Here is a 23,704-nt window from a genome sequence, read left to right on the forward strand (position 1 = left end):
AGAGTTGGCCAGTGGCCTTATTGGGGGCGCAGGGCAAGCAACTGTGCATGCTACAGAGAGGGGAGCACTGCCAGTCAGGAAATTGTCGCCATGGAACCTGGGGGCCCAAGGGGCAGAGGCAGGTTTGTGCCCCTGCTTCCTCCACTGGCTGACGCACAGGCCCTGAGGCTGGCAGGACCGCAGAGCCCGCTAGAGACTGGAAAGGGCAGCCTTACCCCTGCTGGCCTGGTGCCCGTACCACCTTCTGCTTGGCTGCCCCTCCTCCCTCCTGCTCATGTTTCTGTGACCTGGGAGGGTTCGCCTAGGGCAGAGCAGTAGGCCCCGCAGGGGCTCTCCCACCCTCAGTTCCCAGGATGGAGGCCCAGCCATAGCCATAAATCAGGGAAACCCTGAGCCCAGGGAGGCTCTGTGCCAGGCTGAGCCAGCAGAACAAAGGCGGCGCTTTAGCTCAGCCTCCGTGCCCAGCTGGGCCAAGGATCCCCAGGACCTGTCTGGTCCCACCAGCCAGCGTTCTGCCTGCCTGGCAGAGCTGGGGCCTGCCCCTGGCCAGGGCAGCACTGACCCCGCGCCCCCTGCCTCCCTGCCCCAGCCCAGCAAGGGCCGCCGCTCCACCTCAGGCCCCGTTTCCTCACCTGGCCTGTGGGGTTCTGGCCCACTCCTCACCCTCAGGACACTCCGCTGCGTGGGGGCCTAAGCTAGAAGGAAGGGTGCCCCAGGTCAGGGGACACCCAGTGGGGAGATGGGAGGAGGGGTCAGGATGGACAGTGGGGTCCCATGGCAGCCCCCACCCTGACGCACTAGCAAGAACTCTGGGCATCTGGGCAAGGCCCTCAAGACGCACCACCTGGCTGCCTCTGGAACCTTCCCACCCAGAGAAGGGGAATGCACCTCTGGTCCCCGCAGGGACCCGTCTCGAGGCACCAGCAACACGCGAAGGCTCCAGCCCAGCAAGAGGAAGGGGAGCCGAGGACACTGGTCAGTGTCCAGGACCAGGGACCCCAGCCTTAGATACAGGGGCAGAGGATGGAGCAGCTGGGACCTCAGGGAGAGGAGCGCAGGTTGCCATGGCAGCGTCTGCAGTCCACCTGTCTTTCCACACCAGGGGTCAGTGATGTGGAGCCCCCGGGCCCAGCAGAGGCAGCGCTCAGACTCGGTGTCCTTGAAAGAAGGTTTATTCCACGCTGTCCCTGCAGCTCCCCCTGCAGGTCCCCTCAGTGTGCTCTGAGGTGGGAAACCCTCCCTGGGGGTGGTGAAGGGGAACTCGGGCCACCCCACCAGCCAGCAGATGCTCTGGCAGCCAGAGCCCCAGCCTGAAGGTGAGGCTCTTCTGGGGCTCGCCTAGGCCCCTGCAGGCTTTTCGGACCCTTAACCAGCCCGGCTTCCTCTGCTTTGGGCAGCAGTAAGCTGGGCCAGCTTACTGCTCACCAGCCACCCAGCCCTGGGCCTGCTCTCCAGGTTCCTTCTAGCAGCTCCGTCTGTCAGGGCAAGGGACGCAGGCCTGGGCCATCTTCTGGGCCATCACTGGGGTTCTCGATGGCCACCCCACCTCTGTGCTGGCTCTTCCGGAGTGTGTAGGCGGACGGCCCCAGCCGCACGATCTTCCCGCTGCCCAGGCACTCGTCCCCTTTGTAGAACACAGCAAACTGTAGGGAAGAGAGACCCTGGCATTAGGGGTGCCACAGGGAGCCAGCCCAGGGCAGGCAGGGGCAGAGTGGTCCCCTCTGGGCCTTGGCCCGTGCTCGGAACGCCAGGCGGCTGAGCTGCCAGGAGAGCAGGGTTTTGCTGCTGCTGCTGCTGCTGAACAGGAGAGGAGAGGCCTGGGGCACCCAGCAGCTTCACTAGGGAGGGTCTTCAGGGTCAGGGTACCTCTCCCGAGTGGGACAGTCACAGGGGCCACTCCAGGAACTGGCAGGTCTCTGAAGCCCTTGGGAATGTGGAGCTGTGACAAGAGGGAGCATGGTGGCAGCCAGAGGATGCTTCCGCTCCCTCACCCCAGGTTCTCTCCCGCTACCTGCCCCTGGAGAGCCCTCAGGCCTGCATACGCCAGGCGCCCATCCTCAGAACCCCTACACACTCAGCCCACAGGGGCCCCAACCCTCAGGCCTGCATACGCCAGGCGCCCATCCTCAGAACCCCTACACACTCAGCCCACAGGGGCCCCAACCCTCAGGCCTGCATACGCCAGGCGCCCATCCTCAAAACCCCTACACACTCAGCCCACAGGGGCCCCAACCCTCAGGCCTGCATATGCCAGGCGCCCATCAGAGCTCCTATACACTCAACCCACAGGGGCCCCAACCCGCTGCCTCTTTGAGCGCAGTCCTCATGCCCCTTCCATTTTCTGTCCTTGCTTCTAGGGCCCGGGCAGCAGCCGAGCCTCTCAGGGCCCGAGCAGGAACTGGCTGGTTGGTGACATCAGTGGAAATCCTCTCACAGTTGTCACTGCGGGAGGAGCCCCCAGGGCACGTCTGGTCGCACTCTGCCGTCACCAGCTGTGTGACCCGAGCACACCCTACTTCTGGGCCTCAGCCCCCTCCTCTGTAACCCAGGTGCCCTGGTAGGGTGAAGAGCAGTGCAGTCCTCCTGGAGCACAATGAGAGCTGGGCTCACCCCCCACACCCCCACTCACCTGTCCTGTGGCAAGGGCACGCACAGCCTGCACAGCTGTCACCCACACGGTGCCATCTTGATTGAGGGTCAGCACGCAGGGCACTGGGTAGAAGAGAGGGGCCCTTGGAGGGGGCACAGGCCTTGCCTGGTCGACCTCAGGCCTCGGGGCCCCAGGGAAAAAGGAGCACCAGCCTGGACTCTGGGCGCAGCAGGACACTGCGGGGCAGTGTACACTCTTGCTTCAGCCCCACACACTGGGGCCTGCCTGCATCCGCTCCCAGCACCCTGAGGCCTCGCTCAGGGCAGGCACAGAACACGGGAGTTCTGAATATTTTAGGTCATCTCCAAATAATCTCCACAACGGGACTTTCCTACTCCAGGGTCTCCCATCCCTGGCCCAAATCTGGCCTCAGGAAGCTCAGCTTCAAGGGGCCCATCCTCAGGAGCCCTCCCATCAGTCACCTAGTGCCATCTGGTGGCGGAATCGGAAGTGGCACTCCATCATCTTGTCCCGGACCAGCCCTGCAGGCGGCTCCTCAGTGATCCAGTGCACACGGCTGGTCCTCAGCAGGTCCCTGTACAGGGCTGGGTGGTCTTTCCGGGGGGCCTGTAGAGTGGGATGCGAAGGTGGGGATGCAGAGGGGCACCTTGCCCCAAGGCCGGCCTCGGTGTGGTCCCTGGGAGGTAACGGTGCCGCCACCACTCGCAGCGCTCCACCCACAGAAACTCATCTCATCACCGGCTGGGCCTTTGAATCCCCATTTCACAGATGAGAGACTAAGAGGCAGGGGTGAGATCCGAGCCCATGACAGTGAACACTGCAGGTTCAAGTCTGACTCAGGCCCTCCATCTGCAACCACCTGTGGGGCACTACCACGGCCACCCTCGAGGACTGGATTTTCTATTCACAGGGCCACAGGGGCCAGCCACACCATGGGCTTTTCTCTCAAGAAGGCCACCCCAGGAATCCCACCACACCCCAAATGGCTGAGAAAGGAGGGACTGGTAGGTGCGGGCTTCCCGCGGCTGCCCTGGGACTGGCCCTGGTATGGGGGGTCCCAGCCACCCTAGGTTGGCTCTGAGGCCCCTGTTCCCTGTCACCTCCTGGGATTGTACCAAGCCCCGCCCCTGTAGCAGGACAAGGAGCATGAAGTTAAGGGCTTTGGGTTCTAAGCAGGCACTGAGACCTGTCTAGGAACAGGAAGGCCACTGGTAACCTTTCTGGTCTTCTCATAGCAAACTGAAATCTAGATCATTTAATTCACTCGCAGCCAGGCTTTTCACCCCAGTCTTCCTAGAAGGAAATGTCTTGGAATCGGCGGGTTGGGCCTACTGGCCCCCGCCTGCATCTAAGAGAAGGCGCCCCAGCATTTGTGTCAGAACATGAGCCAGCAGCCAGGGCGCTGAGAGTGGGCCTTCTCAGCTCTGCACGCCAAGGTGGAGGCTGGGTCATTCAGGGAAGAGGCTGTGCGCAACACGGCCAGCAGCGTCCCTGGCCTAACCCACAGATGCAGCAGCACCCGTGCCCTTGCCTTTCCACCCAAGCTGTGACAACCAAAAATGCCTCCAGACACTGGCAAGGTCCCCTGCAGGTGGGGTGAGCTTGCCCCTGCTGAGCGGCTCTGCTTTGAGGCCAGGGTCACAGTGGTGAGGGCCCCGCCATGGTGGAAGGCTCCATTTGATCCTGGCTTGGCCATCTGCACCTGGCTCACGACAACTCACTGGATCCTACCACGGCGGGCACTGTCCTTGGCACTGAGGCCATGCCCTCTCCACCAGATGAGCCACCCAAGCTCCGGGTCTCGCTGTCCTCTTTTGTAAAATTGGATAAACTTTGTGTACAGGGGTTCAGTGATGACTAAGAGGCCAGCACACAACAGGGCCTAATGAGTATCTTAAAACTCTCCTGCCACCATGGCCAGTCCCAGGAGGATGCAGCAGGAAGGCAGGGGACCAAGGACAGGAACAGAGTTAGTCACAGGCTCCATGAAGCCACGGCTGCTGGAGGCCTTCCCAAGCCCTGGTCCGTAAGCACTGCTGGCCCTGCCAGAACCAGCCCCAGTGCTGTCTCAAAGGCTGGCCCACTCACCACAAACACATTGCCCTTGACGCCATCCTTCTCTACCACGTACCAGGGCTCTCTCAGGCCACCGATGTTTGCTCTCTGGCCCAAGGTATAGAGGAACCAACCTACAGAAAGACAGTTTCTCCGTGAGGCTGGGCAACAAGTTCCATCCCACATGTCATGCCTCTCATCATGAAGGCAGATGCTGGGAGGGCAGCCCAGAGCAGGCCCAGCAATGGTGTAGCTCACTGGGAAGCTATGATCCTCCAGCCACCAAGGCCAGCCCTGACCAAGCACCTGGGCACATCTCATCACTGTCCAGGCCTGGGCTGGACACAGGAGCCAGTGGCCACGGAGCAGGTCCTTTGTACCCTAGAAGGTGCAGGTTCCAGCTGTAGGAGCCCCTGACTCTAGGCCCAGGATGTGGCTGGGTGCCCTGTGTGACGCCAGGGGCCCTTCTTGCTGAGCCCATGACACAGCTGCACGTCTAACAGTGTCCATCTCATATTAGCAGTAACTGCATCAGGGCTACCCCCAGCCCCTCTGTGCACCCTCACAATGTCACAGAGCAGATGGCAAACTCACTGCCTCCCTCCCCTGCCGTGGTGCACACAGGCAGAGAGAACCTCATGGGATTTACCACGTGGCCTAGGCCGGCAGCCTTCTTCAGTGAACTGAGCTGCAGGTGGAAACCATGACTCATCCAACTGGCTCCTGCTGGGGCCAGGGCTGGCAGATACATGGGCAGTTCTGCCTGGCAGTCCTGTCCCAAGCAAGGCTGTTACCTCAACCTGTCTCAGGAACGCCTAGCCCCGGCTCAGCTTGCCCTCTCCCTTCCACAAGAGGTGGACGATCTCCAGGTGCAATGTGCCGCAAGGCACCACCTACACCCGCTCCCCTGGCCGGTCCCACAGCCCAGGCCTGCGCTGCGTCAAGACTTGCCTGATCATCACGCCGGCTGACACATCCCCGCCACTGTACTAACCCAACAATGGCTGTACTCTGTCCCCACAGCAGGACTGCACACTGGTGACTAACTCAGAGTCTGTCCCGACACCAGGCACAGCATAAGCTCATGCAGGCCTCACCGCAGTAAGGGTCTGCATGTGAGCCAGCAGCACCCCAGCCAGCGCGGTCCCTGATCCCATCACTGCATGTGGTCCTTAATCATTCAGACCATGCCGTGACGTCCACCTTACTCCCTCACTCAGAGTGGAGTTTTGTGTAGTTTAACATTTTCCTTACACAGTAAGGAAATCATTCTTTTTACAGGGATTTGATACGTAACTCACAGAGTACAGTCCTTCGAAGTCAGAGGTGCACTTTTCATGAACTCCAGCATTTCAGCTGAGGCCACATCTTGAAAGGCAAGCCCTCATCAAGGCAACTGTTCCACCCTAGGCCATGCCTGCCTACCCCCAGCCCCCCAACCGCGCCTTCTACGATTCACCAGCCAAGTGAAAGGGACGACGGGCACCCTGGTCTAATCTCCCAGAGCTGAAACCCCACAGCTCCAGGCATTTCAGTTGACAAGTGGCAGAGTCTGCACCTCACCTTTATGTGTTCCCAGAACCTTATTGTCTTCTATGGAAATAAAGTGACCAGGTCGAGGCTGCAAATACTGGAAAACAAACATTTCATTACCGACGGAGATCCAGGCCCAGGGCAGACACGCAGCCCCATCGCTTTGTGTCAAAGACCAGCACTGACCTGAAGAAGGAAATGTTCAAAATTCCTCTTCCCGACGAAACACATGCCCATGCTCTGAAATGAGAAGGGGCAGCCGTGCGAGGACCCGGAAGGCGGCCCACACTGCACCCAGACGTCCTGAGCAGGCCCCGGGGCTTCCCGGCCTCACCCCACCCCTTGCTTCCAGGGTAGGGGCCCAGCTGCCCACCAGCACCCTTGGCCGCCAGTCACAGCCGGCGCACACAAGGCCAGGACCTTAGAGGACGCCTCACGGTCTCAGCCTGCAGGGTCTGACCCTGCACGGCAGAACCTCACACCAGCTGCCCCGGGGAAGAAAGAAGGACCTGGGGAGAGACAGGGACCAGAGGAGGGGCAGGAAGCAGAAAAGCCAGGCCTGAAGCTAAGGCCTCGGGGTAGGGCTCCAGGGGAGTCAGAGAGGTGCCTTCCTCAAGTACATCTACCCCAGCTGGGGAGCCTGGGCGGCGTGCACTCGCCACCGTGGCCCCAGCAGGGGCTGCACCGTTTACTCTCGGTTTGTGTCTCTCAAGACTGCCCCTCCATCCCTGTAGCTCCCACCACAGAGCAACGCTAGAAACAGAAGACTAGAGAGGAGGACGGGGGTGGGCGTGCTCTTCAGGGAAGACGGCTCTGATGAAAGGTATGGCCGTTCCATTACCAGGAAGAGATAAGAAGGAGCGACAGCTCCCACCGCATCAGCCCCTGAAGAGGGGAGGCTCATCCCACAGCGCCTTCGCCCTCCAAGTTTCTCCCACGGACTTCATCCTAGTTCCGCCAACGCTCTCTTTTTGAGACAAGTTTCGCTATGTTGCCCAGGCTGTCCTCACGCTCCTGGGTGCACTCGGAGCTGGGGCCACACGCAGGAACCCCCATGCCATCTTCCTGGCTTCTCCTCGCCTCAAGGCCTTTGTACTGCCATTCTCTCATCTGGACTTTCCCAGCCCTCTCTGGGACACCAGATCCTCTCATCCTTCAGGTCTCAGGTTCCATGTAACTTCTTTTGAGGCCGTTTTTGGCATCTCCATTCCCTACTCTCAGACCCCACTGGTGCTTCCCGCCCAGGGTCCTACACCTCCCTCCGTAGACATTTTCTAGGTTTACACTGATTGGCCTCCTGTCTGTGTCCCCCCACTCGCAGGTGAGCTCCATGGAGGCAAAGATGGAACTCTGTGCATGTCACCATATCCTCGAGGCCCAGCAGCACAGCGCCTGGAACAGATGGCACCGAACGAGTCTGTGCCGGGCGAGTGGATGACAGGGCACATCAGCGTGCAGACAGTGGCAAAGCACCTGCCCCTCCAGGGGTCTCGGTGCTGCGTCACACTGCCTGGCACTCACCTGGCAGGCAGGCCATCCCAAGAGCACCCCACCAGCTGCGAAGGCTGCAGGGAAAGCTGCCTATCACAAGGGTCAGAGAAGAGGAAAAAAGCAAGGAGTCTCCTGTAGGCTGCTCCTGGATGTCAGCAGAGCCCTGTACCGTGCACCTGAGCAAACTCCTCCATCTATTGCTCCAAGGTCGGCCTTTGATGTTAGGTCCTGGAGAAGGGGAAGTGGTGCTGGACCCACAGGCCCAGCTGCTCCGCGGCCGTGCAGTCGGGAAAGGGAAACAGGCACTAATCAAAGGAAACTGCTCACTCGTACCTCTTTCTTCTGAAGCACATGATGAAGTCTGTTCTCAGCAGCGATTTTCTTTACAAACTGTTTTGTTAATCCCCCCAGAGGGAAGATGGTTCTCCTCAGGGCATCCTGGGAAACCTGGCTGAGAAAGAAGGTCTGGTCTTTAAAGCTGTCAGCTGCCTGGAGGAGTTTTACCGCTGCCAAGAATAAAGAACAAAAGACGTTGCAGCAATAAAAATAATGATACTTCACTTTCAACAATGTCCTTCTGTTCCCTTAGACTATCCCTAGCCTGTCAGAAGCAGACAACAACATTCAATAGCAACTACTGGGGAAAAGACTGCCACTGGGGTTAATGTAAGAAAAATCTGTACCTCCAAAAAAAACAAGGATTTTATATGACAAAGAAATTATTCCAGCTCATACTTCAGATTATAATATTTCACATGAAAAAATGTTCTGAAGTGATAAAAAAAAAAAAAAAAACACCTAAAATAAATTCAGCCACATCTTGGAAAATGGAGTAAGCTAGCCGCTTGCAGAAAATTCCACCGACAGGGTCAGCTGTGGTTTCTTCCAACAACCACAGGATGTGTTCGTGCCACGGTGGTTTCAAGAACTCTCCACTTTCCAGGTTCACTGCTGGGCGGCCAGCACCAGCAGCGTTCTACCTGTGAACGCATTAGCTTTCCTGGTAAAAACATTTTTTGCTTAGAGTCTCAGCTGACATCTGTTAGGTGCCCCTGCAGTTCCTCCGACATTCCCTACGTGATTGTAAAGAACCATTTCTGGCTTTAAGGCAAAGGAGCAGAGGTGTGAGTAAACCTGGCTTAGAACTGTCCAGTTCTCCACTTTCAAGTTCAATGATCAATGGCAAAAAACTAAGACGAATGTCAGTTTTCTGGCTTCTTTCAATCTTTCTCATAAACTTCTCCTTTCGAGTTCCACTCAGAGCACGCCACATGCCATAACGGTCAGACAGCACACGTACCCTTCCTGGCTTGGCAGAGCCACGCGTACAGCACACACACTGTGTAGCTAGGGTTTTCCATCTGCTGATTCCCACGTTAGCCATGAGAGGGAGAATTCTCCTCACGTTACAGAGGGGAAACTGGAACCGGCCCAGTTCATTATACATGACTCGCCCAAAGTGATGCAGGTGGAGGCGGCGGGAATGGAGGCTACCCAGCCTCCCAAGCCCCACTCCCTTACTTGGCAGGTACAAACAGCAGAACTGAGCGACAAGTGAGACTAAGTTCAGCCAACCAGTCGCCACGGAAGCAGGGCACTTTCCAGAGTCCACTTTTTCTTTTCTTTCTTGAGATGGAGTCTCACTCTGTCGCCCAGGCTGGCGTGCAGTGGTACATCTTGCTCACCGCAATCTCCGCCTCCCGGGTTCAAGTGATTCTCCTGTCTCAGCCTCCAGAGTAGCTGGGACTACAGGCACGTGCCACCACACCCGGCTCATTATTTTTTGGTATTTGTAGTAGAGACGCGGTTTCACCATGTTGGCCAGGCTGGTCGAACTCCTGACCTCGTGATCTCCGCCTGTCTTGGCTTCCCAAAGTGCTGGGATTACACGCATGAGCCACCGCAACTGGCCTCAGAGTCCACTTTCAATCCCAAACTAACTGCAGTCAAACACTGCATGTGTGTAAAAGCCTCAGAAAACTAGGAGCCATTTGCATTTTCTTCTAGTTCTGAGTCATTTTAAAACAAACTAAAAATCTATGATTTTCAAAAAAGCAAGCTGGTGACCCTAACTGAACTACTGTAGGGGAAAAGCACAGAAAGGAATGAACAACATTTGGAGGAGGCTGCCTGTGCTCGAGCCTCACTGACAAGCCGGCTCCCGTGCTGGCTCTGCCAGGCCGGTGGTAGCATGCTGTGCGGGGGAAAATCGGTCTAGTCACAGGCCGGGCCTAGAGGCGCCAGTCTCAGGTGCTGACCAACCCTGAGCTCAAGCCCTCCACTGCCCCTGCAGGTGCCCTCCCCAGAGACCCAGGCCAAGCCAGGGCAACTGAAGAGGAATGAAACAGAAACCTGGAGTGTGCCTACCAAACCAAGTGAAGGCCAAGACATCGTGGCATCATCAGATCTCCCACACGCCAGACGCACTCAACAAAATGCACCCATCAGTACTATCAGACATTTCCTAGGGCACGTGGTCTATAATCAAGGTCGAAGGCTCTGCAAGGCACACAGCTGTGTGTTCTAGGAGGTAAGCAGGCATATCTATTCAACATGGAAATTCACCCTCCATCTCCTCAGGTCCCATAAATGCACAATTACTTGGTGAATTCCACCCTGGAGTTCCCAAGTGGCAGGACTCTGCATTCAACCCCATGTCTTCCTGAAATGGGGGGCTGTCTTAGGGGAGTGGGCTGCTGTTCTCTGGGCTCAAGTTAGTACAGTTACCTGATCACCCTCTGGCATGAGGAAGGAAGGAGAGGAGGGAACAGAGGGTGGCAGACGACTGTTGGCACACTCAGGGCTCCCTTGACCAAGCACAGCCCTGCCCCATCGCTGCAGCCTTCAGGATAGGCTCAGCAACGCTGAGGAAAGAACTCAGCTGGGGCCGGACCCAGCAGAAACAGCAGGGGCTGGGGAGTGAGCAGAAGTGCACTGCAATCCAGCTCCGCCGCCTGAGGTACCTAGGTCAGGTGGCTTCATCCAGGCCTTGGTTTCCTCATCTGTGAAACGGGACGAGAGCACACACCTCATGGACTGCTAAGAGGGGCGATGTGAAATGTGTGAGGCCAGGCTTGGTGGCTCACACCTGTAATCCCAACACTGTGAGAGGCCAACGTGGGAGGATCGCTTAAGCCCAGGAGTTCAAGACCAGCATGGACAACATAGCGAGACCTCATCTCTACAAAAAAATGAAAAAGTTAGCCAAGCGTGGTGGGGTACACCTCTGGTCCCCGGTACTTGGTGGGACTGAGGTGGGAGGATCACTTGAGCCCAGGAGGTGGAGGCTGCAGTGAGCCAAGATTGGGCCACTGTCCTCCAGCCTTGTTGACAGAGACCTTATCTCAAAAAAAATAAAAATTTAAAAAAGAAATGTGTGCATGTAAAGCCCTGCCCCAGCCCCAGATACCCCTGTTCCCCAGATGGCAGGACAAGGCTCCCTCCAACATCTGAATTTCTGGACAGAGCAATGCTGCCCTACAGGGGCCCTACCCTGATGGACGCTCCCTGCAGAAACACAGCTCTGAGCTCCACTTGGCTTTTCACTCCACAATGCAGGGAATTCCTCTTTTCTACATACACATGTACACCAGGACAAACCAGCAGCTTCCCAGCTCACGGTCTGCTATTGACTTTTTTCTAGAAAGGTGAAACCTGGCTTCCTAACACACATACGGCTACAAAGCCTGACTGCTGAGCCTTTGTGATCCACAGCAGGTCCCGTGCTCACAGCACATTAAAAGTCTGCCTGAACCGCATGCCCTTGAGAACTTATTGCTAAGTACAGGGCCTTGGCTAGACTGACAGCACCCCAATGATCACTGTCAAATATTTACCCAAATATATTTGGAACATTCAAATCACCAACGCACAGTGTCTAGAGCTGGGTTATCAATATCTGATGTCACTTTCCACCAGCTCTCGCCATAGCCAGCAGGGACATCTCTTACTACCCAATCACGGGCCCTGCACCTTTTCAAATGTGAATCCCATACAAGCTACTCTGGAGCACAGAGGGAGGGGTGGCCGTGATCCTCAGGCACAACCCACTGTCATTCCTCAAAAGATTTCACTCTATTCACAAGAATTCAGCTCTGATCTGGGCACTTTAACTTACCATTTCTAACTTCAAACCGATTTCGGAAAAGCCCTTCTGGCCTCTTAATGTGCTTCTGCTGAAAGACTTCTTCATCTTCCAGTGAAGTTCTTGCGTAGTGGCCTGTGGCAATGGCGTCTGCCCCTGTGAGGTTTTTAGAACACAAGGATCAGGTTTTAGACTCAAACTTGCAGGCCTTGATCAGCATAAACCAAGGCACAAAAGGAGAGTACAGACTCCACGTCTTTAGGCTGACGGGCTGCGCAATCCACCTTGCCCCCAAACATGAGATCCCAGGGAACACAGGCACACATCCAGTTCCATCAAACAAGCAGCCTTAGACTCTGGAGCTGACACAATCTTGCTACTTCAAGTGTTACTGCACTTTTAAGAGCCTTTCCAAAGTTAACTTCTAGCTTAAGGAAACAGTCTGAAATGCACAGAAAGATTTAAATACAAAATACTCGTTTCAGAGTTTGTTATAATACTAAGGGAGGCCAGGCGCAGTGGCTCATGCCTGTAATCCTAGCACTCTGGGAAGCCAAGGTTGGCAGATGATTGCTTGTGCTCAGGAGTTCAAGACCAGCCTGGGCAACATGGTGAAATCCCATCTTTGCAAAAAAATACAAAAATTAGCCGGGCGTGGTGGTGCACACCTGTAGTCCCAGCCTCTTGGGAGGCTGAGGTGGGAGGATTGCTTCAACCTGGGAGGTCGAGGCTGCAGGAAGCCGAGATTGCACCACAACACTCTAGTCTGGGCAACAGAGCAAGATGCTGTCTCAGAAAATAAATAAAATAAAATAAATAAATAAATAAGCACCAAAATGGACCAAAATGTTCACCACTGGGAGAATGTGAGGTAAATGACAATGCACTGCCGTAACAACGGGGGTCCTTACAGAGAATGTTTACTAACACAGGAAAACGCCTGGCACTGTTCAGCAGGGGGAGGACGTAACACCATGATTCCACTGTTTTTACTGTAGAGAAACAAGTGAAGAAAAATCTCAGGTCTATTCCTTTGATTCTGAGAGTGAAATTGTAGGTGTCATTTCTCCTCTTTTAAATTTTCTGTAATAACTATGTACTATTTTCATCAGAGTGAAGAGCCATATGCATACTGTTTCTTCTTTTCATATTACACAAAGCCAAAGAGCCTAACAAGGTACACACGAGTCCAGAACCTTTTCATTGCGTAAAAATTCCAGATATTCGGGCCAGGCGCGGTGGCTCAGGCCTGTCATCCCAGCACTTTTAGGAGGCCGATGTGGGTGGATCACTTGAGATCAGGAGTTTGAGACCAGCCTGGCCAATATGATGAAACCCCATCTCTACAAAAAAAGTACAAAAATCAGCTAGACATGTTGGTGGGCACCTGTAATCCCAGTTACTTGGGAGCCTGAGGCAGGAGAATTGCTTGAACTCAGGAGGTGGAGGTTGCAGTGAGCTGAGATCGCACCACTGCACTCCAGCCTGGATGACAGAGTGAGACTCCATCTCAAAAAAAGAAAAAATTACAGATACTTAGTTTGGGAGAGACTTTTACGAAAGGTGCAGCAAAATGGATTCCATCCTTAACCAACCACACTAGCTCATTGTAAACAGAAGACACAGCAAGAATTAACTGCTGCATCTTAACGACCTGAAAAAGGCACTTTAGAAACACATGATCTCATCTTGACTGAGTTTCTCATAGAGAAAACAATCCACTTTAAATCTGTGTCCTTAAAGAACAGCACTTATACCAGAAAAAGTGCAGGATGCCCCTGAGAAGTGCGGTGAGTTCAGAAGTCCGGGTGTCATGTCCCGTCATCCTGTGTTGCATGGTTCATGCCTTTCATCCAGGTGTGGAAATACTCACTGTAGCAGTTCCTTCCACAGCGTGCCTGACAGCCAGTCACCTAGGGGCTCCCCAAAAAGCTTTTGTGACAGAGAGCTCAGTGCTTCCTTTCCTGAACAGCTGCCTGTGCCTCCACCCCAGGGAACTCTTTCTCCTGCCAGTCCTAACTCTGTCCTCTGGTCACACAAAGAATGTCATCCTAACTCACACACTTGACCACTGCCACTATGACCCAAAGTAATCTCAACAGTTCAGGGAGAATATATTTCCGGATACCCTGAAACTAAAAATCAATTCACATTCTATCTGTCTGTCACTCTTTTCCTGAATAACTGATAACGGTCTAACCGGGACAGACCACAGTGGACGCGTCACCCCTTCCCAGACATTCTCTGATCATCAGGGTGAGCTCAGTCTGTGCTGACTTTGACAAAAGACATCACACTACTGGCTCAGTCAGCCTGGGGGCACCCAAATCCCCCAGATTTTCTGCACATTCAATGGCAACCAAGCTAGGTCTTTCCAATCTTGTACTAGGAGAATTAGTGAACCTAGTTAGCAAACTGCATTTATCTATTAAGTTTCATGTTTTGGTGTTAGCCCAGTGTTGCAATTTAAGATTTTTCTTTTTGATGTTTTTGTTTTTGTAGGGCATTTGTTTATTCCTAACTCCACAAACTTTCAGCATCATCAACTCAGCTTTAGGTTGCTCATATACTGAGTCTGCAAGCCTCATCTACGTCATTGCTAAAAGCGCCGACGCTACTGGGCCCCTGGCTTACAATGGTGTCTCGTAGCCACACACAGCAGAGTGAGCTGCAGTGGGACACAGCAAACCAAGAAGCCCGAGCCAGAATGTCAGAAACTCGTTATGGTGACTCCAATGGCAGGGGACAGGAAAAAGAACCTAAAATTCATAAAGCATAGCCACAGACATCAAGAGGTGGTCTACACAAGCAATTCAGTATCAGGAGGTTCCACAAGAAGAAACTGGCTAGGCACAGGGGCTCACGCCTGGAATCCCAGCACTTTGGGAGGCCAAGTCAGGAGGATTGCTTGAGGCCAGGAATCTGAGAACAGCCTGGGCAATACAGTTGCGACACCATCTCCACAAAAAATTAGCCACCATGGTGGCACGCCTGTGATGCAAGCAACTCAGGAGCCTGGGGTGGGAGAATCTCTTGAGCCCAGGAGGTCGAGGCTGCAGTGAGTCATGATCGCACCACTATAATCCAGCCTGGGTGACAGGGTGACAGAGTGAGACCCTGTCTCTAAAAAAAAAAAAAAAAAGAAGTTTTAAACCCAAATTACTTACCAAGATTATCCACAGCGTAATGAAAAAAGCAACTGAATTTGATGTGCTTGTTGCAAACTATGTCAGGATTGGGAGTCCTTCCTTTTTCATACTCATTCAAAAAATCACTAGAATAAAAGAAAATGACTTCAGTTCCAAGTGTGAAACATTCCTCAAAAAAAAAGTCACTAAATTGCTTAATGTAGAATTTCTCCTTGTCATACCTAAAACTATAATTTTCTGCAAAACAGGAGAGCTTCAGTATAAAGCCACTGTCTTCGAACATTTGTTTATAACCTGCTGCACGGGCCACCTGACAAGGTGTTATTCTCTGCCGGCTCAAGAGCCACCGTCTCCGTGCAGGCTCACCGCGCCTATGGGGTCAGGAGTGGGGAGTGCCCCTGCCTCTGGGACTCCTCCAACACAGCAAGGCTTAGGTGAGGAAGAGAAGATGCCTGAGTGACAGTAGAAATGAAATCCTCTAGACTTTCGCTGCAGGGCTGTGGTGCTATGCTATGCATTGGCTTTCATCCACAGTTCCTGGCTTGCATCTCCCTTAGCCTGTTATTGTTTTGTTGTCATGCTAGGTGCGGTGGGCCTCAGGGACGGGCCTCAGACCTCACCCGTTAGTCCTTTGCTGTCATGCTGGGTGTGGTGGGCCTCAGGGACGGGCCTCACCGACAGGCCTCTGACCTCCTGCCCTCCTTTCACTGCATCTTTCTTTTCTTTCTTTTTTTTTTTTGAGACGGAGTCTTGCTCTGTCATCCAGGCTGAAGCGCAGTGGTGTGATCTCAGCTCACTGCAACCTTCGCCTCCCGGGTTCAAGCGATTCTCCCACCTCAGCCTCCAGAGTAGCTGGGATTACAGGCATGCAGCACCATGCCTGGCTAATTTTTGTATTTTTAGTAGAGACGGGGTTTCACCATGTTGGACAGTCTGGTCTCCAACTCCTGGCCTCAAGTGATCTGCCCTCCTCAGCCTCCCAAAATGCTGGAATTAGAGGCACGAGCCACCGCGCCCGGCCCACTGCATCCTTTTCTTTTTTTGTAGAGATGAGGTCTTGCCATGGTGCCCAGGCTGATACTGAACTCCAAGCCTCAAGCAATTCTCCTGCCCCAGCCTCCTAAAGTGCTAGAATTACAAGCACCTACCTTTCTGACTGTGGGTCTTAACCCTCCCCAGAGACAGTCCCACTCTGTATCCCGGGAGAAGGAATGGCAATGTCATGAAGCCTCCATAAAAACCCAAGAGTACTGGGTTCAGAGAGCTTCTGCACAGCTGCACTTGCGGAGGCTCCTGGAGGGTGGACACCCTTTCCCCATACCTCACCCGGCCTGACTCTTCATCTGTATCCTTTGCAACATCCTTTATAATAAACTGGTAAATGTGTTTTTCTTAGTTCTGTGAACCACTCCAGCAAATTATTAATAATTGAACCCAGAGAGGAAGTTATGCGAATCCCAACGGGAATTCTTCTTCTGTGAGGATGGCTGCCATGGTGAGAGCAGAGGAGAAACCCAGTCAGAGGTTTCCCCACACCAGGGCTGCATGAGCCATTCCGCAATCTCAGCCTGGGATGCTGCGCCACTGGGCAAATACACCAAAAATACTTTCCTCGCGTGACAAACACACTTCTGAGAACGAGCAACCTCTTGGGTGCTTAAAGTGGATCAGGCCATCCTAATTCAGTGAATTTCTGCTCTAACAGACCGACTGAACGTGGGAAAAAGATGCCATGATACCAGCAAGACTTACATAGTCTTCGAGGATTCACTTCAAGAGGGTTATGACGCCTATTTCGGGAATTTAAAAATGGGTGTATTTTTGGGATAAGTGATTTTTTTCATTTAACCTAAAACTCTCTATTAATCAACAAGGATTAAAAAAAACCAAAGTTGATCAAGAGGGTTGCGTTATGCAGACAGATCATGGATCTGCACAGGGCCAGAGGTTCCTTGGAGATTTCCCCTTCAGCAGGCACCAAACTGTTTTCCTACTTCTCGCTCCCCCTAGAAGTTTATAAAAGCTCATGTTGCTCCACGTTTGCAACAACACTTGATATTACTACACGCTTTCCATTTTGCTTTAATTATTAGAAAGTTGTCAGGAAGCTCATTAAACTATAAACTACTTAAGGCGCAATCTGTGTCTCTCTAGGTCCTAGACCCAACAAGCTTTCTATGTGACAGTCACCAGTAAATATTGAAGAGGTCAACATTTAAATCCGTTTCTGAAAAGACATACTGTTAACCCTTTCCTAAACAGCGGACGGGAAGGTGTGTCATTTGGCATTAGCAAAAACAATGGAGTAACCTGGCCTCTTCTCTCTCTGGAAAGAAGAGAAGCCTTTCCTGCACTTTGGGAGGGAGACAGCAATTTAAAAGACTCAGCAGCTAAAACATATCTGGACTCTGATCCATGAAGGCCAGTGGGTCTTGAATGAAAGAATACGAAAGAAATTTCTGAGCTAGAGAGCCCTACTGGAGGAGTGAGTGTTCGGCAGGAAGACAGTGCCTCCACGGGCAGCCGGTACTGGGCGAGGACAGAGGGCAGGCTGGCTGGAGCCAGGGGCGAGCTTGGGGGCAGCCCCAGAGATGGGAAAAGAATCAGCCTCCTCCTTTCAGTCTCTATCAAGCAGCGCCAGAAGGCGGCAGCAAGCACTGGCCTGGAAAGCTGGGTTTTAATCCCAGCACTGCTCCTAATTTGCCATAGTATTCAAGTCACTCTTCCTATCTGGCCTCAGCTGAGCTGAACTTCAAAAACCACATCCACTCGTACACTTTGAAAAAGCGGTGCTAGCAGGTGAAGTGTAAGCTCACTTGCATTCCCTGTTGTCACCTCAAACTCTACAGTACTCATGAGGAATCCCCTAAACCAGCTTTCCCCAGCCACCCAGCCTTGATCTTGAAACTACTGCTGACTCCTCTCGTCTCTGGTCTCCCACACACATCAGTCCCCAAGCCTCATCACACCTTTTCTCAAAGAAAGACCCTGACAGCACCCCACCACCAGCACAGCTGAAGTACTTATTAAAGCAGATCCCAGGGCCACACCCAGACCTCGGTCCAGGTCTGTGTTTAACAAGCACCTCAGATCTACTGCCCGGTGGACTTGTCCTCTGGGTCCAACAAGCCAGCCCTCAACTTCCACTCCCACAATCCCTCCCCATGAAGTCCAAATCTGCAGCAACAGCACTTCCTGAGACTCTCTGCCTTTGGTCTTCTCCCATATTTATCCTATATTTGGCTGCCACACTTTTTTTTCTTATGTCCCCGAGAAAACTGCAGAAGTTTTTAATGCATTTATCATGCATTCTACAGATAACTTCCCCCAGGAAAATTCAGCCATCAGTTTTGTCCATGTTGTTAACATACACGGCACCCATATGTTATAGCATAGAGTCACAGACGGTTCATGTTCAAGCTCTTCCGTTGATTCTTTAGGTGACCATAGTCAATTTACTGAATCTAAATTTCTTTTTATTGTTATTTGAATAGTTTTGGGGGAACAAGTAGAGTTTGGTTACATGGATAAGTTCTTTAGTGGTGATTTCTGAGATTTTGGTGCATCCGTCACCCAGGCAGTGGACACCGTACCCAATGTGTAGTCTTTTATCCCTCACCCCCAGAGTCCATTATATCATTTTTATGCCTTTGTGTCCTCACAGCTTAGCTCCCGACTCATCTTTCTAATAATGAAAATAAAAACAGCAGGCTGGCATGGTGGCTTACACCTGTAATCCCAGCCCTTTGGGAGGCTGAGACAAGTGGATCTTCTGAGGTCAGGAGTTTGAGACTAACCTGGCCAACAAGGGGAAACCCTGTCTCTACTAAAAATACAAAAATTATCTGGGCGTGGTGGTGCACGCCTATAATCCCAGCTACTTGGGAGGCTGAGGCATGAGAATTGCTTGAACCTGGGAGGCAGAGGTTGCAGTGAGCCAAGATCGCACCACTGCACGCTAGCCTGAGTGACAGAGCAAAACTTCATCTCAAAAAAAAAAAAAAAAAGAAAAGAAAAACAGCTATGTTTATTGACTGCTTACTAATATACCAGGCATACGTACTATAACCTAATCTCAATTCTTACATAACCCTGTGAGGCATCAGTGTTATCCTCATTTTAAAGGTGAGAAAATTGGGAGGCCGAGACGGGCGGATCACGAGGTCAGAAGATCGAGACCATCCTGGCTAACATGGTGAAACCCCAGTCTCTACTAAAAAATACAAAAAACTAGCCGGGTGAGGTGGCGGGCGCCTGTAGTCCCAGCTACTCGGGAGGCTGAGGCAGGAGAATGGCGTAAACCCGGGAGGCGGAGCTTGCAGTGAGCTGAGATCCGGCCACTGCACTCCAGCCCGGGCGACAGAGCGAGACTCCGTCTCAAAAAAAAAAAAAAAAAAAAAAAAAAGGTGAGAAAATTGAGGCTTAGAAAAGTCAAGAATCTCTTCTGGGTCTTTGTTAGCAGGAGAGAAAAAGAATTTTTTTCAATTAAAAAAACAAAGTCAAGTAAATTGCCCAAGGTCATATAATAAACTACAGTCAGGACTCAACCCAAGGCTTTTCTGCCCCTAAAGGCCACTGAGGCAGGGGCAGCCTGTCCTGCACACATGGCCTGCTATGTCAGACGCCTTTGACAACTGCCCGACATTTATCGCAGTCAGGGCTCACCAGAGGACAAGTCCTCCACTCCTTCCACCGCAGGAACAAAAGTCCAGCCAAACTTTACAACGGTCCTGAAATACACAATCGGCATTTCTTCTCCTCTTCATGCTGCTCTCACTACCCCATTTGGAGTGTCTTCTCTACTCCTTTGTTTCCAACCCCTCCACTGCCATGAAGCCTTCCTGATTACTGCACTCTGCAAATTTCTCCCTCCTCTGGGTTCAGTGATTGACAGCATCACTGGTACTTCCTGCGTGCCACGCATCACTATCACCTCTTGTGAAGATAATGTCCTCCCAACTAGACCGCAAACTCCTACAGAACCAGGTCACAGTGCAGACATCTTAATGTTCCTAGATGTGGCACACACCTAGCACATAGCACTTAATTATTGGGATTGTATTAGGTTTTATAAAAGTTTTTGTTTGTTTTTTGTTTTCACAGGCACAGGCCATGTATCACCTAACTCTTTCTCAGAACCCCCTTAATCGCTGACCCACATAGCACGCAGGCATTGGTGCTCACCTTCCAGGGGAGCCCTCAGCCTTAGCTCCCCTACCCTACCCTAACTGGGCAACAGAAACAGCTCAAGGCCCAAGAAAGCATTAAAGAGACTTCAGGCAAGTGGCAAAATGACAGGAGTGAGACAGCTGGGTGTGCTGTGGGGTCCAGGCCTCGCCGCTAACACAGAGCCCCTAGAGTGGCTGAGGCCTCCTGCAGTCTTCAGCACCACCGTGGAGGGAGAGCGCTGGGCTGCACAGGCGTCTGGCTGGCTGACTACCGCGACCCTTCCATTGCAAGCATCCACAGTGTGAGGAAGCCTTCTTTGTGCTGTGACCTGCACTCACCTGAACACGTCGTTCCAATACTCCTTTATGTAGGACACTTGATGGAAAGGGATGTCTAAGATCTGGCAAACTCTGTAAGCATCTTCACAGTCTTTGTCGGCAGTACACACTCCATGTTCATCCAGTGAGTCCCAGTTCTTCATAAACACCCCTGTCACCTGGTAACCTGGGGGCAGGAAGAAGGTCAATTAAAGAGAATACATTCATCAACCTTTGGTAAAACAGCAGTGATTTCTGAGCTCTGAGAAGTTCCCCCTACGCTGTGCTCCTGTGCCTTTGTGCCTGGCCTGCCTGGCAGTCCCTGCTTTGCCATGCGGCTTCAGGGATCCGGTTTCCGTCTTGGTGCTTGTGTCCCCAAGATGAGCAAGGTGGTATTTTCTCATCTTTGTGTCCCCATCGATGTATCACCACAATGCCTAGCAGGAGGGGCTTAGCCAGTGTGTGTGGAATACACGAAGGAATAGTCAAAAGTCAACAGAATTTTTCAAAGCACCATTCGGTTATCAGAAAAGGAAACTCTTTTCAAAAGTTATTTCTAGTTACCATCTAAGACTTAGATTCTAAGTCATCAGATATAAAGAAAATTAAAATTTTCCATATTTTGTAAGAGCTGTACCACCTAGTTTATGACCTATTTTCTACCTTTTCAATTGTAACAAAATATTCACCCAAATATTGGAAAGGCTAACTTTAGCCTTACACCACCTTAGCAAACTACACAGGTGCCGACCCTGTATGAGAAAGCTGGTTCTCTTCGGCAGGCTGAATGTAATGAAAGGGCAAATGACTGCTGAAAGAGGCTTTATACAGTACCCAAAACAACAGAAACTTGATGACAAAGCTTTGCCAGAAACGCAGCATCACACGCAAAAGACCACCCCCATCCCAGATCAACCGGACCAATGTTGTCTACCTAACAGTCCAAAGCCCCTGGTATAGCATCTTCCATAATCAGGGCTAAACGTGCTCCAGGCTCCTCTCCTTCCATCTCCATGTGGCCAGAACCAGCCAACACTTGCAGGCCTCTGTGATTCTGTTTGCACTGCTGACTCTGCCGGGAGGGCCGCCTCCACCTCCAAGTCTCTGCTTAGTGACATCCTATTCCTTCGACTTAGCTGAACACCTCCACCTCTAGGATGCTTTCCTCCACTCTCCCTTCCTCACAACTAGTTCTGCTTGTGGTCTGCCTACCCTTCTCTTTGGCACTTACTGTACCTACGATAATAACCATGGTTATTAACAACATAAACTAATAGCCACTTCTGTCTTCTGAGTACCTCGTATGTGCTGGGCATGTACTCATCAATATGTATTATGTCATCTAATCCCTCCAGTCACCCCGTGAGGCGGGTGTTAGCCGAATTTTACAGGGGACGGCTTAATTCACTTGCCCAAGGTCAGGAACCAAAGATGGCGCAAAGCAGATCCACAAACGTCACTAAGTGAATGAGGCCTCCCGCGGGGAGCCACACAGGTGAAGTTAAATAAGCGCTCATTTCAGAGCTGGGCCCGAGTAATCCTAAGCACCTGTGGGGCTCCGGTTAGATGCCGGAAGAAATGGAAATACTTCTGGAGAAAACTTTGTCCTCCAGCGAGCGGAGAACACAGGAGACACTGAACAAGCAGACCCGCCGCGCGGCAGTTGTCCGTCTGCTGACTGGGCAGGACAAGGACCTCCCACCCGGCGGCCACAGCGTGTGCAGAGGTCAGGCCTCCGGCCCGGCGATCCCAGCTCCCCTAACCAGTCTCCCCGGCCTCACAGGTGAATGTAGACGCCGCAGACCCGTGAGAAGCCCTCCCCTCCCCTGCCCACTCCACCCCGGCCGCCGGCTTCTCACTGGGGGTGGGCGCGGGTGGGGGTGGGCGCGGGTGGAGAGGGGCGCTGAACTGCTCCCAGGTAGTCGGAGCTGCAGTCGCGCACACCCTCGCGCACACCTCCGACTACACAGCTGGAGGGCGAGGGGCCTCGGAACCGAAGTCAGAGGACGGGGTGTCCTCCTGCTGACCCGCGCGCAACCAGGGGCCCAGAGAGGGAGGCGACCTGCCCAACGCCACGAGGGACGGGGACAGGTTTTCGCGGACACATTCGCTCGGGGGCGGGCGGGGGTCTCGGCCGCCTCACCTCTTCGCCTCAGCAGCAGCGCGGCCACGGCGCTGTCCACGCCGCCGGACAGGGCACACACGACGTGCCGCACCGCCTGCATCCGTCAGCCACGCAACTTCTCCACTTGCCACTACCGCCGCTTCCGCGCCTTGCCGGAAGTCCCGCCCCGGTCGTAGGGTCCGCGCTAGTGTCCCGGCCGGAAGCCGCGGCCACGCGCTCGCGTTCCTTCCGGCCCTCCCCTGCCCGGCGGCGGTGTTTCCCGAGCACGGGGCTGCGCTCGTCACTGAGGCTCCACCGACCCGCGGGGTGCGGAGACTCTGTCGGTCCGCGAGGGGCTGACTTTTCTTGGAGCCGCCGCCTTGCACCCCCCACCCGCGCCCTGTCCTCACTGCTCTTCTTCTGCGCTGTAAACCAAAAATAAAATTCTAAGCCCTGCAGCCAGCCGTTGGAGCCCTCCTCTCGGCCAGGGGCGTCCTAAAGGGAACCTGAACCGCGAGTTCGGGCTCTGATGGGAAAAGCCCGGTGGGACCCGCCTCAGTAGACCCTCCTCCCTTTGGAATTCGGACCAGCGTTAACGTCAAATCAGACTTAAGACTGTCTAGGCGGACTCTCCGTAGCAATAGGATACCGACATGACAGATGGCAGGCCCTGAAAGATATCGAAGTATGGTGTGATCTCGGCTCACTGCAACCTCCACCTCCAAGATTCAAGCGATTCTCCTGCCTCAGCCTCCCTAGTAGCTGGGATTACAGGCGCCCGCCACCATGCCCAGCGAATTTTTGTATTTTTAGTACAGACGGGGTTTCACCATATTGGCCAGGCTGGTCTCGCACTCCTGACCTCAAGGGATATGCCCACCTCCGCCTCCCAAAGTGGCGGGATTACAGGCGTGAGTCACTGCCCCAGGCCCAGAAAATCTTTGAATTCACCTATGACCTGGAAGCCCCACCCCACCTTCGAGTTGTCCCACCTTTCGGGAACCAATGTTACATCTTACATGTACTGGTTTATGGCTTATGTCTCCCTAAAATGTACGAAACCAAAAGCTGTAGCACGACCACTTTAAGCACGTGTTCTCAGAATCTCCTGGGACTATGTCATGGGCCACCGGCACTCATATTTGGTTCAGAATAAATATCTTCAAATCTTTTACAGTTTCACTTCAAGCA

General features: G+C 53.2%; 1 protein-coding gene across 3 annotated transcripts; it reads right to left on the minus strand.

The window, feature by feature from the left end:
• Positions 1-1,154: 1,154 nt before the first annotated feature.
• Positions 1,155-23,077, minus strand: TRMU (tRNA 5-methylaminomethyl-2-thiouridylate methyltransferase). 3 transcript variants are annotated; one of them, XM_010365585.2, is made up of 11 exons: positions 22,553-23,077; positions 20,431-20,596; positions 14,942-15,048; positions 11,808-11,930; positions 8,024-8,196; positions 6,386-6,439; positions 6,230-6,296; positions 4,700-4,800; positions 3,073-3,217; positions 2,630-2,712; positions 1,155-1,643 (listed from the first exon to the last, which is right to left on the minus strand). In XM_010365585.2, exons 1-11 carry the CDS (start codon positions 22,632-22,634, stop codon positions 1,479-1,481), a joined length of 1,266 nt encoding a protein of 421 aa, XP_010363887.2. In that variant the 5' UTR covers positions 22,635-23,077; the 3' UTR covers positions 1,155-1,478. The 3 variants fall into 3 exon arrangements, 2 of the variants coding, with proteins under 2 accessions (XP_010363887.2, XP_010364135.2); XM_010365833.2 differs by having other exon boundaries at positions 8,024-8,137; positions 22,553-22,694; XR_004052677.1 differs by having other exon boundaries at positions 1,519-1,643; positions 1,867-2,712.
• Positions 23,078-23,704: the final 627 nt, after the last annotated feature.

The sequence above is a fragment of the Rhinopithecus roxellana genome, chromosome 13 (genome assembly GCF_007565055.1).
Source record: "Rhinopithecus roxellana isolate Shanxi Qingling chromosome 13, ASM756505v1, whole genome shotgun sequence".
Taxonomy (NCBI): domain Eukaryota; kingdom Metazoa; phylum Chordata; class Mammalia; order Primates; family Cercopithecidae; genus Rhinopithecus; species Rhinopithecus roxellana.

What these genes read in the sequence shown, in the direction of transcription:
- TRMU (XM_010365585.2), bottom strand. Translation starts at nt 22,634, where the DNA reads ATGCAGGCGGTGCGGCACGTCGTGTGTGCCCTGTCCGGCGGCGTGGAC. An exon ending in TCGGTTTGAAGTTAGAAATG is followed by an intron (nt 8,197 to 11,807) that starts GTAAGTTAAAGT and finishes TATTCTTGGCAG; the next exon opens with CGGTAAAACTCCTCCAGGCA. An exon ending in CCGCCACCAGATGGCACTAG is followed by an intron (nt 2,713 to 3,072) that starts GTGACTGATGGG and finishes TCTTCTACCCAG; the next exon opens with TGCCCTGCGTGCTGACCCTC.